Genomic DNA, 14,820 nt, shown 5'->3' with positions numbered 1-14,820 from the left:
CCCTGGTCACAGAGGAGATGGGACACTCCCTCCTAGTCCCCCTTCAGAGAGAAGGAACTAGAGGAGGCTTTCCATACACAAGATGGGCAGAAATGCCCGGGAGAGGATGGCCTCTCTAAGGCCTTCTTCACTACCTACTAGGAAGTGGTGAAGGGCCCCCTACTGATGGCCTTCCAGGAGATTTTCACTTCAGGACAGATGCCACAAAGTCTTTCGACAAGCCTTATTAGTCTTCTCCCCAAAGGGGGAGACCGGTTGGAGCTTTCTCAGTGGAGACCAATCACCTTATTGTCAGCGGCCTATAAGGCACTGGCAAAGATGATTGATAGGCAACTACGCCCCGTGCTTCCAAACATCATCCATGGGACACAAACAGGCTTTGTCCAGGATAGGAGTATCCTAGACAATGTATTTACCTTCTTTGAGGCGACAAAGTGGGCTCAGCACAGTGGGTAGAGATTGGCCATACTACTCTTGAATTTTGAGAAAGCTTATGACAAGGTGAACTGGGATTTCCTAGAGGGCACCATGGTGAGGTTGGGATTCCCCCAAGTTTGGATTCACAGGGTCTCCGCCCTTTACAGATCGGCCAGCAGGATTCTCATGGGCGGAAGGCGAGGGGAGGAGTTTCGGCTGGAGAGATCGGTTCGACAGGACTGCCCCCTGGCCCCATACATGTTTCTACTCTTTGCAAAGGCGATGTCTCACTTCCTCAGGTCACGTGTGAGCGGATTACGCGGCCTCTGACTTCCAGTGAAAGAGGAGACTGAGTTGTTATACTCAGAGTATGCAGATGATACAACACTCTACATAGAGGACGATGAGTTGATGCTGGAGAGAGTGAGGCTGGCTCTTGAAGTGTTCTGTTCTGCAGCGGGAGCGAAAATCAACTGGTGAAAGTCGATTGGTTTCCTCACAGACCTGGACTAGCACGGAGTGGGGCATCCACCTGGGATTTAGATGGGTGAGCAAAGGGCATACCGTCCGGTACATAGGTTTCCAGGTGGGACTCGACATCACTCCTACCCAGTAGTTTCTTCCTGTCCTTGATTCTATTCAGAGGAAACTGACCTACTGGAGCACAGCTCGCCTCTCACTAGTCGACCGAGCCTTGGTGGTTAACCAAGTCCTCCTAGCAACGGCCTAGTGCATCGCCTCGTGTTGGTGCTTCTCCTCTTCATGCGTAGTGCAACTTCGCCACCTAGTGCAGAATTTCCTTTGGTCAGGGTCAGATGGTTCCAGGGATTCCAAGGCCAAGGTGGCGTGGGCGACCATCATACGGCATCAATCAGAGGGAGGGCTTGGGATCATAGACCCAGAGTATCAGAGTATGGCCCTCTTGGGCAAGCTAGTTGTCCACGAGTGGAGTTGAGGAGAAGGGAGATAGACGCAACAATACCTCTGGAGTGGCTTGCTTCCCCAAGATATGAGAGCTAATAGAGCTTGGGGAGGTATGGGCAGCTAGATTTTGACCAGCAAGCATCCCCCTACATGTGGCAAGTAGAGTGGGCGGTGCCCTGCAAGGGACTTTCTTCGCCCAGGAGAGGGGGCGTCTGGCCCTTAACAAAGGGCAGCAGGATAAGGGGATAGCCACCCTTTCGTGGAGGAGGATTCGGGTGGTGGGCCTTCAGGGAAAGACATAGCGACGACTGGACCCCTATGTTTTATGGAAGGAGCGCAGGGAGTGGCGTCTTTGGATCTGGGAGGGCAAACCACTTAATAAGCTGGAGTGGAATCCAGGAGAGTGGCTATGGCCGGCCACTGTGGTCGCCAAGAAGCCATCCAAGTTTCTGAAGTGCACTGCCAGGATTGGCAAAAACGTACTGATGCAGGAGGATATGGATTAGGCACCGTCACGTAGCAGGTAGTCTGCGGAGCACAACATCACGAAGCCTTTCCGACAGACCTTCTGGCGTCGCCTATGGGATAGATGGAGGCCGAGGAGGGTGTCGTATTTCTTATGGTTGGTGACACATGGAGGCTTGGCGGTGGGAAGTTGGCTTGCCCAGATGCAAAAGGAGGGAGGTTGTAAGCGCTACACACAGCAGCCTTTGGAAACCCCAAAGCGCTGCCTTTGGTCATGTGAGGAGGCGTAGCTTGTGTGGAGAGGAGCATGCCGCATCCTTCACCGTATATCACCCAGCCTTGGATGTATCTCATGGGGAGCTTTCTGTTGGCAGGCAGTCAGTCAAGGCCGTCACCTTCTGTATGAGGTCGGGATGCAAGACACCATATTCATTATCGAGGTAGGGTCTTGGGCAATGGTCCGTTTGGAGGCTCTACCCATCCACCACGTATTGGAGCCCACAGTAGACCGCTCGGAGATATGGGAGATCATAGGGAGTCTTAACTGGATGACATATCTGGAAGGCATGGTGTTAGAAGGCTTTCGGCGGCGGAGAGAGACTTTCAATACAGGCGACCTTAGCGGAGCTCTGGACCTCCATCATCCACTCCCTCCGCGGCCGATGGGACCAGGTGCAGGGCGAGTCCAGGGCTCGTCAAGAGCTCCGTTGTCATTTCATGCGCACTTGGGGCGGCGAGGACCTGTTCTTCATAATGCAGGCAGACAACCCCAGTTGGCAATACACCCCCCCCCCCCAATGGCTTCTTGCCCTCATCCCCCCCAGACGGCCTTGAGAGGCTTGTATACATGATGTAGATGTGACTTTGCATCAGCTCCAGCTAGTCTGTTGAGCATGAGCACCCCATTGTAATCAGTTTTTTTTTAGTAATATAATCAGCCACATTTTACTTGCCAAAAAAATATCGTTGCAAATCCATGGATGGGCTTACACATCCATGCCCATCTCTTCTCTGCTATGTCAATGATGTGTGCATGCTGTGACTCTATGATCACCATGCAAGCCCGTGCCTCCACCAATGCTGCTCTAAAGAAGTGAACAAAAAGGCCCATAGTAGACCCCTCGCAATCACCCATACATAACATCCTATAAAAGGGAAGTCACAGCAATCACGATCCCATGAACCCTCTGCCAAGACTACTCATCAAGGCACTACTCAATGTAGCAAACACAACATGTAGTGAAGAATACTAAACCCCAAACTCCCATGTCTTGAGGTACTAAACCCCAAACTCCCATGTCTTGAGGACCACGGCAAAGACTATGAGCTAGAGTGTGTCATACTCTGACGGACCCCAAAATGTAGCAAGGCATCTGCAGATGTGTCTAGCACTAGGATGCTACATCAATGATAGATGGGTAGAAGCCAAGCTGTAAACTGCAAACGCAGTAAGAAGATGATGATGTGGCAGCTGGTGATGCACAAGATTGGAAAAATGCAGCTCTTGGAGGTCACGAACAGGCTGAACGGCAGCAGTTGGCAGAAAACAGAGCTGTCCAAGGTCTCCAAGCTTCAAGCGGCAGCAAAACAGGCTGAAATGCAGAGTCTGCGGCAGTGTGTGGCAATAAACACAGATTTTTGATCATGACAGCAGCCACCTAGATGACAAGCAATGGAGAGATGGCTGGAAACATTCCAACTCTGCAATGGATGGCTGAGAAGTTGGTGCTCGATCGTAGATGAGAATGGGGGACAGCTTTTGACTGAGATATCCTCTGCAAAGCTCTAGCACTTGCAGGCTAAAAAAAATGAGATTGTAACTGGATGGAGAGCAACATGCACCTATTTATAGAAATTTTGGAATGCCAGACCATTTAAGGGGCTATGTGAGAAAAGAGAGTTTTAGGTCCACAAGAAGGCATCTCTTTTCCTCATACTACAAGGTCACCCTGTAGCCTCAAAAAAGTCTCTAGGGTGAAGACATCCTGGAGGTCTATAGAATGTGCCATTATCCATGGCTGCACCTCACAATCCAAATGTACCAAGCAATAATACTAGCGATCAGCTCCCGTGTATGGCATTGTCCTCTTCCTCAAATGTTGATCAATCATAAGAAAAGAGTGGCTCCCCTGAAAATCCACATATCCACATGTTAGACCTCTATCTTTGACTTAAGCTACAGCTCCCCCAAGTCGCAATCACAGTCTCCACTGTGTTGTGAAAAAACATCTTAAGGGCTCTCCTCATACCTCCTAGGCTCTAGGATAGCCCCACCGGTAGTGTCTCTATGTCTCCTCTAGCTCACCACATGTCACACATGCCACTAGGTCCCCACCATATCCAAGCCTTGTATCAACTGCTAAGCTCCTGTGAGCTAATCGCTATGGGAAGACAGATATCCTCCTAGGCCTAAAGCTGTCACCTAGCATCCTTCAAAAGTCTTACAGGAAATGGTCTAAGATGCCAATGGAGAGTCGCTGATGGTTGTGCTTTGATCCTCCTCATTTGAATCCTCCTCCCCAACCTAGTAGTGTATCCAAAGAAGGCCACATTGCATGGCCTATCAAGGAATGGCAGCCCTCCATTACCACTTTCCTAGATCCCACTGTAATCTCTAAGGAGCCTCCTCTAATAAGCCCAGTGTCTGCATCCATCTAACAAGTGGGTGGCTATATCTAGGTCAATATACCACCTCCTCTCACAATGTGCAACTACTTTGGTTTTCTATATAGGACATCCTATGAACTCTACCAAATTTCAAGTCCTCTCAATGAAGGAATCCATACTCCACTGTGAAAGTGAATAATCTATCTCTACCAGTCACAATGACCCCAAGGAGGATGTCCCCATTGGAGAAGAGCCCAATCACGGTCTGAAAAGTGTCTTTCTGTCCTCTAGTTAGGAGGTACTCTCTACATCATGGCCTCTATCATAGCGCTAGCATCCTTGAGCTCTATAATCTCTATATCTGTATCTCCTGCAGTAGCTCCTGAAACGTAACCAATCTCCCATTGAGGCAACAACCTGTATAGAGAACCTCCCCCCTGCCTAGTAGGATCATCCTAGCAAGATTCTTTTGTAGTCAATATCCAGATATAAAGCATTGAATCCTGCAATGGGTATGAACAACCAGATCCATAGATAGCATTCTTAGAGAGAGTTATAAAGCTGTTAAATATTGTCCGGTTCAAAGCCACATACCTCTTCCTTTAAGTACGACTCTAAAATATCCACTAAAATTGGAGCTCGTTCATCATCTTCGCTTCCTCCAGCATCTGACTTCTGACCCAACTTTTCTTTCAGCTCTGATTTCCAAAATTCTTTTGGCTGAAATACAAGTTTTTCCTCAAACCCAGGTTATGCAATTGTTTATCCAAAAGGAAATTGTCTCTGACAAGATCGTACATTAAAAAATCAACAGAAAATTCACTGATGCTTGGATGTGTGAGTAAATCCACTTTACCAAGTTGCACTCTGGTAAGTACACTTTTAAAGTGTGGTCGAGCTTGCACCAGTCTAAATAATCACATATAAGTGCTGTCAGTAGCTTACCTGCGAAACATGGCAGCCCTCAACAAAGATGCAACTTGCACTAAACCATGTGGATATGACCCAGCACTAAATTACAACACATGAACTCAAACTCTTTATTTTGCTATTATTTCAACTTGATTTATTCCCAACTTACCATAATCCACATAAAATGCATAAGGTCATTGGCTTCATGAAAACCAGTTATATAACTGTGCAATGAATACAGCAGTTGAAGCTCTTAGATACTCTCATAGCCATTAGGATTCAACTACAACATTGATAAAAATACATATAGATATGCCAAATTTAGCATCTTCTCCTTGGTATGATGCTTTAAATGCACATGCAAGTATCAGTCTCCATGCTTTCTTCTCAAGTACAGTCCCTAGAACAAAATAGTCAACACAGATTGATGTCCTTGATGCATAACATAAGACAGTAATGTGTCTGAAATTGTCACTAGTTTAATCATTATCAACGTGAATACTGAAATTGACTACATGTTGGGTTTGACTCATGCCTATGCTCACAGGAGAGTGTCGGTGATCTTCAATAGGACACTAGAGCACTTTTTACTCTCCGTAAGAGAGGTTTTTCCCCCTAGATTTATTTCTTTTATTTTATGTGCCTATCTTACACAATTTGGGCACTTATCGTGTTTTACACTCTTCGGGTGTGAACACCCTCTTACAACCCTAAGGTTTAAGGGTTGTACTTTGTACTTGCACCTTACACTTCAGACTATTTGAATTGGGTGTAGTGCTCTCACACTCTTTACTCTCAATTTTACTCTCAGCTGAGCTTCTATCTGTCCATCTCACATTTGGTATCAGAGCAGAGCTTCAGCTCAGCTGACCTCTCAGCCATCGTCAGCAGCTCCTTGGCCATCATTAGTAGCTCCACCACCACCAGCCAGCATGTCAGCTCCCAGGCAGCGCCTCTGCCTGCGTTGCCACCACCAGACTAGATGAGCATTGCTGCAGCCAGTCCAGCTCCTTGCACTCCTTCCTGCAGCACCCCACCAGCCCTGCGCCGCCACCTGAGCCAGACGCCACCATCAGTCTGCTGACTGCACCGGCCCGTTGCCTGTGCGACCTGTGCCACCAATCAGGCACGTGCCAGCCCACGTCACCACCAGCAGAAGACACCCCGTCTATTCACCACCTACACCTCTGCTTCCTAGCTCGCCAGCACCAACTAATGCTGCCCGCTAATCCCTGATGCAGCCTGGTCTGCACCACCACCAGCTGAAGCTTCGCCTTTAGTCGCCTCCATTGCCAGAATGACCAGTTGAGCCACCAGCTCGGCCACCCATATCAGAGGTAACAAAATATAAAATTTATCAATTTTTTATTCAAATTTAATTCTCTGGAAGGGGCTTTTGCCTGGACAAGCAATCTCTATTCCACCACGTGTCTACGACACAATTATTGCAGAGATTTTGTGAATTTTAGGTTAGACATTTGGGGCTTTTGTTGTCAACTCAGAGATTGGCAAATGTACATCCGTGACAGTCTGAAATAGACTGATTTTGTGCATTTTGGGACAAGAAATTTTGGTGCTTTTGCATTTTCAGTGTTGCTGAGCATTTATTGCACCTTGGATAGCATGCATTTCAAACAGTTGTTGACAGAGTGTGATTAAATTTGCTAATTACAGCAAAGTACTTGCTGTAATTTCTGGAAATTCTGAGATTTCCAGGTTGGGCCAGCTTGAGATATTGCTCTTTTGCTCTCTGATTAGTGACATTTATCATGGCAAATCAGGGAGGTGATGTATTCACATATATATCCAATGAGGATAGGTTGGATGGCAACAACTATTCCCTCTCGTCCTTTATGATGAAGAATGTATTGATTGCAAAGAATCTTTGGGATTATGTCAGCAGTGAAGAAGTTAGGCCCGGAGTTGTGGCTCCTACTACTACTCGTCCAGGAGCAGGTGGACAATGGGCAACTCAGCCTATTCAGCTCACTCTTGCTCGGCCACTTCCCAAGAGATCAGCAGCACAAAACACTTGGGATACATGGGATGCACAGGCTTTGTTGCTTATTGCATTGGCAATGGTCTATTATCCCTCACATTCAGTCTACAGCTTCTTCACGAGAAGCATAGCTGACCTTAGAGTAGATGTTTGCTGGAAAAAATAAGACACACATCGTTTTCTTGAAGAAAGAGCTTGAGACTGTGAAGTTGGATGAGGGTGATTCTATGCAAGATCATCTAAATAAAATTCAGGACTTGCATGAGCAGCTTATGAATGTAGATGAGTATTACTCAGATGTACAGTTAATATCTACAACCTTGAATTCATTGCCACCCTCGTATTTGGCTTTTCATACGGCCTTGAACCTCACCATGAGGATTTTCCCACAACCACTTACATTCCTTCATTTGGTCAATTTACTCTTAAAGGAAGAGCAAACAAGAAAGAACAATGGTGTAGAAGTCATAGCATCTGAGTAGGCTCTTATGGCAAGGTAGAAGGACAAGGGCAGCCAAGCTAGAAATGCTCCACAAAGCTCTCGAACTTCAGGCACTTCACAGGGCAACAAGAAATAGGAGGGCCACAAGCCAACAAGGGCAAGTGCCACTATTCCAAAAAGCCACAACACTACATCACTGAACGTAGAAAGCGTATAGCCAAGGAAAAGGAGTCAAGGATGTCTATTTCTGACACACCTTATACTACCATTGAGTCCACGTCCTTTGTTGCAGACAGGGACTCTTATTTTTTCACATGTAGCTATGACTCTTCTTGGGCTGATAGAGCATTTAGCTCTAGTAACCATTTAGCTCTATTGAGGATGCAAGCACATGGTTTTTTGACAGTGGTGCTTCCAGGCACATCACATCTCGCAGAGATTTGTTTACTTCTGTTATTGCAGCCCTGGTTGGCAAGTTTGTACAATGTGTCAACAATGCATCATACCCTATTACAAGCATTGGGGAGATTGTGTTGACATCCATTGATGGCTCTATTATCCGCTTGCAAGATGCCTTGTTTGTGCTAGGCATAAATAAGAATTTGTTATCTATTTCTTCTTTGGCAAGGTATGGTTTGCAAGTCATCTTTAATGATGACAGATGTATGGTCAAAGATAAGGAACATATAACTTTGGTTTTAATAGGCACTCTATGTCATGGGTTATATGAGTTGGATGCTTTTTCAGTTGATCAGTCAGTTTATCTAGCGTCCACTCTCACTCCTGCTATGTCACAAGCAAAGTTATGGCATGCTCGCATGGGGCATATAAACTATGGTAGCTTGATGCTTATGCAACGTACACAGATGCTTGATGGTTTACCTCTCTTGAAGAGACCTCCTGAGCATATATGCAAGGGATGTATTTCGAGAGAAATGCATCATTTTTCATTTCCCCCTGATGTTGCTTTTAGAGTAACTGCCAAATTACAGATTCTGCACTCAAATGTATGTGGCCATATGCATACAAAGTCATTGGGTGGCTATTACTATTCTGTCACTTTCATTGATGACTTTACTCGTTTCTACTGGGTCTAATCTTTGGTGAAAAAGTCAGAAGTGTATGGTGCATTTTTTGCCTTTTGTAGCACTTGCCGAAAATCAATCTAGCTGCAGGGTAAAGACTCTTCCTTCACACCGAGGGGGGAAATACATATCCTCTATGCTGAATTCTTTTTTGAAGCAAAAAGGCATTGTTCATCAGTATACTATTGCTTATACTCCACAGCAGAATGGGATTGTAGAAAGGAAGAATTGGTCACTTATGGAGATGGCCAGATGTATGCTGAAAGCAAAGAGCTTGCCACACTGTTTTTGGATGGGAGCAGCTATGTGTGCTTGCCATGTTTTAAATAGGTGTCCCACCAAGGCATTAAAAAATGCCATGCCTTTTGAGGCTTGGAACAGCTGGAAACCTTCTATTGGACATTTTCGCACTTTTGTGTCCTGCATATGCACACATTCTCAAGGTACTCAAGAAGAGGTTGGATAACAAGGCTGTTAAATGCATTTTTGTGGGGTACAATAGTGAGAGCAAAGGGCTGCTCTCTGTTTCTATCGGTGATATAGCAATGACTTCAGTAAGTGAACTTAATGTTCAGCTAGCTGCTCCATTGGGTAATGCAAAAAATGAGCGCATGGTTGATCTGAATATTCAGCAAGAGCTTGTACACAGTCAAGAGGCTAGGCAGATGCCTAGATGGTATTTGCAGACTATGAAAGATAGTTGTTTGGATGCTCCTATTGCTGGTAGTATTAGAAGGCAATCTCGTATGCATGATGGTGCGCATACCATGGAGTTTGTTATGGCAGAAGATACATTTGATGATGAGGAGCCTAAATGTTTTAAGGATGTACAACATAGTGTGCATTGGGTGACAGCAATGCAAGCTGAGTTTGATTCCATCATAAAGAATCAAACATGGGATTTAGTGTCCTTGCTTGTTGGGAAGAAAGCCATTGATACAAACTGGGTCTATAAGCTAAAAAGGAATGCAGATGGATCCATTGATAAATATAAGACCAGGCTTATGGCCAAGGGCTATGCACAGACGAAAGGTAGTGACTATGAGGAGATATTCACTCCTACATCCCGCATGACTACCATTAGGTCTATGGTTGCTTCGGCTGCCCATTATGGATGGATTGTGCATCAACTTGATATAAAGACTACATTTTTACATGGAGAACTTCAAGAAGAAGTGTATGTATAGCAGCCCATTGGTTTTGAAATTGAGGGATCCGAACACTTGGTCTGCAAGCTGAAAAAGGCTTTATATGGTTTGAAACAAGCTCCTCAAGCTTGATATGCAAAGATTGATGCCTTTTTACTCAGCCAAAGTTTCATAAACAGCTCATCATAGTCTACCCTTTACATATGTAAAGAGGGGGGATCCTTACTAGTTATATGTATGTATGTTGATAATCTTTTGCTTACAGAGACACATGCTCATTAGATTTCAGCATTCAAACAGAATTTGCAGCAAACTTTCGAGATGTCAGATTTGGAGCCTTTGCACTATTACTTGGGCATTCAATTCATTCATGATGCTAGAGGCATTGGATTGTCACAGTCCAGATACATTGGTAAGATTCTTGAGAGGTTTGGCTGCTTGGGACAGGTAATAAGTGAGACATGGGTTTAGAGTGTTGAGCTAAAATATGCATTACTTGCTGATTAGCCTCTTAAACAGTCCCAAAACACACTAAAAATGCTCTTTTAGAGTAAAACCCTAAAACAAGGAGCAATTCGAGAGAGTTCAATGGAAACCCTAAAATGGGGAGCAGTTCGAGAGAGTTTAGTGGAAATCCTAATTTTTGGGGCGCCCTTCCACATCTATAAATAGACAGGCTGTCCCCATTCAATGATTATCCTTGTTTGCAGGTTACACCAGCCCACACACCCTCTGCTGCTGTTGGCGCCCAGTTTCCAACTTGCAGCTCGCCTCCATCTGTTGTCTAGCCATCATCAACTGCAACCACATTATCTTCAGCCTGTCCATTGTTGTAGGCGACAGCTCTCAGCTGCTGGCAACTGCTCCAAACTGTCTCAAGCTGCTGCTCAGCCTGCTGTCCATCATCTCCAGGGTCAACTAGCCTGTATTTTCAGCATTGTAGGCCCTGACACTCTCAGACACTATTTCAGCCTGATATTTACAACAGACTGTGCACAGTTTCCAGCCTCCGATCGGTGGTACACTGCTACATTTACCAATTTCCAGCCTCAAGGTAACAGCAGCTGTAATGGAAACACAGCCTGCAGTGAATACATGGCAGGTTGTTATGGCAGGCAGGACTGAAAATGCAGATCTGATGATGATGTCAGCAGTAACCATAGCCTGATCAGGAATGAACAGCAGAAGGCAACAGCTAGAGAAGGGAAAATGCAGACAGCAGCACGTAATACAGCAGCAAATCCAGCCTATCAAGTGAGGAAGAAGGCTGATCTCAAGTGCCAGCTGAAAACAGCAGATTGAATTGAGATATCTTCCATAGATGGGGTGTGGATAGCAAAGATAGGTGCCAGAAATCTGCAAAACAGGAATTGGGTTGAGTGGTGGGAAGCCTATCTATATATAAAAGTGTGGATTCTCCCAAATTAGGGTTTGACCTATGGGACATATACACTCTCTAGGAACACGCACTGTTTAATGAAACTTTGGTGATTATTAAGTTTTGGCACTGCAATAAAGAGCTAATCAGGTTATAATGCATTTTTAAAGCTCAACTTTGGAAGGGGGCAATGAGGCTCTACTAGCTTGTGGTAAGAGTGTGTAGTGTGAGATGAGGGGCAGATCAAAGCTCGGTTGAGAGTACAATTGACAGTGAAGACTATGAGAGCACGATACCCAATGCAATAATCTAAAGTACAACCCCTAAACCTTAGGGTTGTAAGAGGGTGTTCACACCCGAAGAGTGCAAAATACAATAAGTGCCCAAAACTATGTAACATAGGTACATAAAATAAAAGAAATAAATCTAGGGAGAAAAACTCTCGTACAAAGAGTAAAAAATGCACCAATGTCGTACTAAAGATCACCGACACTCCTTTGTGAGCGTAGGCGTGAGTCAAACCCAACAAACCCCCCTAGAATGAAGAGTGATCAAGATACAAGGGACATCCACCAAAGGAGTGTCAAAAGATGACGTACCGGTGAGACAGTAGGGTTTGAGGGGAGGAACACGGAGTGGACTCGGCAAACATGGAGAAGAGAAGAGAAGAGAAGAGAGAAGAAACTCTTATGAATGGAATGATGAAGACCTAAATTATAGAGTGAATGTGATACAAGGGAACAAGGGTGCCGTAGCACAAGGACGATGATGAAGACAACCACGAACCACGAACAGCAATGTCCTCCTGAAGGGGTGTGAGGGTAGTGGAGAGGCTGGAGAGAAGAGGTGACAGACTGAATGAATCAACCATAAGAAATGAATGAGAGAGTGGCCTATAAATAGGCATAGTTAGTCTAGGATGGCACCCTTTTTTGGGGCTGCAAACCCTAAACGCAAACCCTAAACGCAAAACGTAAAAACACAAAAACGCAAACTGTGGGTGAAGAGCGAAGGGTTTCTCAACACCCCCTCTCAGGCCCAAGAATGGAAACAAGAGAAAAGTGAGGTGGAGATGCAATGCTACATGCTAAAGAATGCTCATGCAACAAGTGCCACTTGGACAGTGTCCCTCTTGGGAAAATTGTTTACTTGCCCAAGCGCCCTAGTACAAAGATGATGAAACATGCAATGCATAGGAGAAATGTCGGACTTTGTGTGGTATCGAGAACCATAAGGATATGCCTGTACTTGATCTTGGGAGTTGGCTCCATGCTGACCAAGTGACCAAGGTGAGAAGAAGAGGAGGAAGAAGATATAGAGGATCCCTAAGATCCAAGATTTCCACCGGAAAGGGAGCCTTCAATAAAGAACAGTAGACAGAGGGAACTAGAGAACCCGAAACTCAACCTCGGGAGAGAATCCACTAGCTCCGTGCATCCATGCTAGAAGGAATACGAAGGCCTTGTCACCAAGTCGCGGCTGAACCTCCGAGGTCCCGATCTAGGTGGTACCTAAAGATCCTGGGTATCAATAGAAGAGATGACTGGTCAAAGACAACCACCCCAAGAAGGTAGAGGATGGGTGAAGAACTTCATATAGAGTAGGTTCCCCCTTTAAGGTGGGAGGTGGAGGGGCCCCCACTGAAGTCAAAGAAGAAGTAGATGCCCCCGCTGAGGGCAAAGAAATAACATCCCCCTCAGAATCCCCATCCCCCTCAAAATCCCCCTCTGAAGTAGATAGGGAATACAAAAACTCATGGATCACGGACTCTGAAATGTCTGATGATGAAGGAAGTGCCGCCGGTCGTGCGGAAGAAGGTATCTGGGGTGTCAAAGAGCTCCCAGAGGTAGCCTCTTGAACTTGAGTAGTCGAGGGTGGGGAAGGGTGGGACTCAGAATGAGCAAGAGGTGGGCAATAGTCGCTGTCTCTCACTGGAGCAAACTAAGTAGCCGAAGAAGAAAAAGGAGTTGAGCAGCCAGTGTCTCTCGAAGGAGCAAACTGACGAGGAGACGATATCAAATAATCACTGTCTCTCAATGGAGCGGACTGTAGATCCATAGGTCGTGGAAGCCACTGTACCTAAAAATAAGTGGGAGAAGATTTTCGCTAGCATTGCGACGATCTCCAGGAGGTCGTAGCGCCAATCGATCCTCCATGTGCTCGGAAGGACTTAGTATGCATCGGATGCATCTTATTGCCTTGAGCATAGTACTCTGATAGCTGATGCAGAATGATCTTTGTGGCCTAGAAAGGAGAGGTGGCACAAGGAGTGCCTAGTGGAAGACGCATATACTCTGGAGGGGTGGAGAGCAAGGGTCGAAGTCGGCAAGCATCGGTAGTGTATTCGCTGATGCCGCAGTAGGAGCACCCAGTAGTCTGGTCATCTGTTGATAAAGAAGCCATGGATACCAGTGTGCCTTGCTGAAGAAGGAAGAGGTCAGCCACCATGAACCACGAACTGCAATATCTGCCTCAAGGGGTGTGAGGTCAGTGTGAAGCACGAACCGCAATGTCAGCCTCAAGGGGTGGGAGGGTAGTGGAAGGGCTGAAAGTGAGCTGCCAGTGGGAGGAGGATGCGATCAGCAATAAGAGATTGCAATCACTAGGAAAACGTAGGTGAGAAGAGAGAAAGACTAAAAACGCAGGCAACAGGACTATGATGATGTGGCAGGCTGTACGGCGGCAAGTCTGCACAGGAATAGCAGTCGCCTCGCTGGAATCAACTCCAAAATACATGAAGAGGGCTGGAAATCAGGCACCAACTGATAGAGACAGCAATGGACAGCTTCGGCTGAGATATCCTCTGCGAACGGGGTGTGGGTGTTAGACAGATCATAGCCTGCACAGTCAGTCGGACTGTGCAGTCGGACTGCCACGTGGCAGTCCGACTGTCAGCAGCCCAGTCGGCTGCCGACTTATTCAGGCTGCGCCCTATTTTCTGGCGCCCCATTTCAGGCAGTTTTTCGACTATTTATAGTCGATGTTTCCAGCAGTCTGGTCACTATTCTCTGTCGCAGATTACAGACCGGTGCCGTGCAGATTTCTGTCTCTGTTCGCAGATTTCTGACAGCAGACAGTGCAGACTGCAGCAGACTTCGAGGTGGACAGCAGGTCGCATCGTCGAGGTGGAGACACGCAGTCCAGCGCACTGCGCCCGTGTATATCTTTGTATTCAGCATTCTTTATACAGCAGATCTTCAGTGTACACTGTCTCTTTCTCTCCCTTCTCTCTCTGCGTTCTCTCACTCTCAGTCCTACGCTTCCGCACCGCTGCACTCTGACATGGTATCAGAGCAGTGTATGAGGGCTGACTGAGCGCAGAATCAACCTGAAGAGGAGTTTCCATCGCGACACAAATTTGCGTTTTTTGCGTTTAAGGGCAGACAGGAGGGCTGCGCCTTGGAACAAGGCTGAAACGAGTGTGGGCGCACAGGAAAGGAGTA

At 46.2% G+C, this 14,820-nt stretch overlaps 1 protein-coding gene across 3 annotated transcripts in view; it reads right to left on the bottom strand.

The window, feature by feature from the left end:
* The window catches only part of LOC148034250 (protein TONNEAU 1b-like), a 122,930-nt gene that overhangs the window by 69,610 nt on the left and 38,500 nt on the right, over window positions 1-14,820 (bottom strand). For all 3 annotated transcript variants that reach the window (XM_087680477.1, XM_087680475.1, XM_087680476.1), the window contains exons 3-4: window positions 5,270-5,358; window positions 5,008-5,133 (exon numbers count right to left, since the gene is read on the bottom strand). In XM_087680477.1, the coding sequence (XP_087536603.1) occupies window positions 5,008-5,133; window positions 5,270-5,358 (215 nt within the window). The remainder of the gene's footprint in view (window positions 1-5,007; window positions 5,134-5,269; window positions 5,359-14,820) is intronic.

Source organism: Lygodium microphyllum, chromosome 6, assembly GCF_053477565.2.
Source record: "Lygodium microphyllum isolate KBCC chromosome 6, Lygodium_microphyllum_v1.1.10, whole genome shotgun sequence".
Lineage (NCBI taxonomy): Eukaryota > Viridiplantae > Streptophyta > Polypodiopsida > Schizaeales > Lygodiaceae > Lygodium > Lygodium microphyllum.
Note: the sequence above shows the minus strand (reverse complement) of the source record. Positions and strands in the feature narration are given on the sequence as shown.